Raw genomic sequence first — 2,007 nt, 5'->3', positions numbered from 1 at the left:
ACTGAGGTGAGGCTGACTGGCCTGTAGTTCCCCGGATCCTCCTTCTTCCCTTTTTTAAAGATGGGCACTACATTAGCCTTTTTCCAGTCATCCGGGACCTCCCCCTATCGCCATGAGTTTTCAAAAATAATGGCTAATGGCTCTGCAATCTCATCCGCCAACTCCTTTAGCACCCTCGGATGCAGCGCATCCGGCCCCATGGACTTGTGCCCGTCCAGTTTTTCTAAATAGTCCCGAACCACTTCTTTCTCCACAGAGGGCTGGTCACCTTCTCCCCATACTGTGCTGCCCAGTGCAGCAGTCTGGGAGCTGACCTTGTTTGTGAAGACAGAGGCAAAAAAATCATTGAGTACATTAGCTTTTTCCACATCCTCAGTCACTAGGTTGCCTCCCTCATTCAGTAAGGGGCCCACACTTTCCTTGACTTTCTTCTTGTTGCTAACATACCTGAAGAAACCCTTCTTGTTACTCTTAACATCTCTTGCTAGGACTGGGGCACTGTACTGGGAAATATTTGCAGACTGTGCAGCCCCTGGAGATACTGAGGGACTGATTCTGATCACACTGAAACCAGTGTAAATCCACTAACGTTACTAGAGTGAGGCCAGCAGCAGCGAGATAAGAATGGCACTTGCTGTGATACTGATACTGATAATTGTTTTCATTCCAGGCTTCTGTAAAGGCAGCTGGACAATAGCAACAGGCCCCACCCATGTCAGCTTCCAACAACAGCAGCTCCAGCGCTTCCACCTTCACCTTGATTGGAATCCCAGGGCTGGAGGCAGCGAATTTCTGGCTGGCTTTCCTTCTGTGCTCGTTGTACCTCTTGGCCGTGCTCGGGAACGGCACCATTATTTATATCATCAAAGCCGAGCAAAGCCTCCATGAGCCCATGTACCTTTTCCTCTGCATGCTTGCAGCCATCGACGTGCTGATCTCCACATCCACCATGCCCAGAATGATGGACCTCCTCTGGTTCAACTCCACCACCATTGGGTTCGATGCCTGCCTGCTCCAGATGTTCTGCATCCACTCTCTGTCGGCCATGGAGTCCACCATCTTGCTGGCCATGGCTTTTGATCGCTACGTGGCCATATGCTGTCCCCTGCGGCATGCAGCCATGCTCACCAGCCCCAGAATAGCCAAGATAGGGCTGGCAGCGGTAATCAGGGGAGCTACCGTGATGGCCCCCTTCCCCATTTTTATTAAAAGGCTGCCCTTCTGCAGGTCCAGAGTCCTCTCCCATTCCTACTGCTTGCACCAGGACGTGATGAAGCTGGCCTGTGCCGATATAAAGGTCAATATCATCTACGGTTTGATTGTTATTACCTCTGTCATTGGGTTGGACTCCCTGCTGATCTCCCTGTCGTACGTCTTCATTCTCAGAGCCGCCTTCAGTCTGAGACAAGAGGCCCGGCTCAAGGCGCTGGGCACCTGCACCTCCCACGTCTGTGCCGTCTTCCTGTTCTACGTGCCATTCATTGGCCTGTCCATGGTGCACAGGTTTGGGAAGATACACGGTTCCAACATCCATGTCGTGATGGCCAACGTCTACTTGCTGGTGCCCCCGGTACTCAACCCAATAGTGTATGGGGTGAAAACCAAGCAAATCCGTCAAAGGATCACAAGGCTGTTCCAAAGAACTACACACTGATGGGACCTTTCATCTAGCCAGCTGCATAGTCATTCAAAACAGAAGCAATAATTAATAACCCACATGGCCAATCCAGAACATCACTCAACAAGCAGGACAATTCCCCACGCATCCTTGTACCCAAAGCAAACCCAGTGTAGATCACAGTGGCACATAGCCAGCTCCTGGACTTTCCCTTTCGTCCAACAGCCACAGCTAAAGCAGCACCAACAGGGGAACAAGAGAGGAGTCTGGGTAAGCCAGCCCTCTCCCCTGCCCTCCTCATCAGATCCTGCGGCAGCCACCCAAACGCAGCAGATCCCAGCAGCCTCGCTTCCCGCCAGAAGCCTGAGGAACTTCAGGGTGGCCTAAGA

General features: G+C 52.0%; 1 protein-coding gene across 1 annotated transcript; it reads left to right on the top strand.

Moving 5' to 3' along the window:
- Positions 1 to 712: 712 nt before the first annotated feature.
- On the top strand, positions 713 to 1,654 carry LOC113405233 (olfactory receptor 51E1-like). The gene has a single exon (XM_026646229.1). It carries the CDS (start codon positions 713 to 715, stop codon positions 1,652 to 1,654), a length of 942 nt encoding a protein of 313 aa, XP_026502014.1.
- Positions 1,655 to 2,007: the final 353 nt, after the last annotated feature.

Source organism: Terrapene carolina, unplaced genomic scaffold (assembly GCF_002925995.2).
Source record: "Terrapene carolina triunguis isolate 2854851 unplaced genomic scaffold, T_m_triunguis-2.0 Scaffold34488, whole genome shotgun sequence".
Classification (NCBI taxonomy): Eukaryota; Metazoa; Chordata; order Testudines; family Emydidae; genus Terrapene; species Terrapene triunguis.
This window is presented reverse-complemented; position numbering and strand designations above follow the sequence as displayed.

Coding starts and splice junctions, on each gene's coding strand:
- LOC113405233 (XM_026646229.1), top strand. CDS start 713: ATGTCAGCTTCCAACAACAGCAGCTCCAGCGCTTCCACCTTCACCTTG.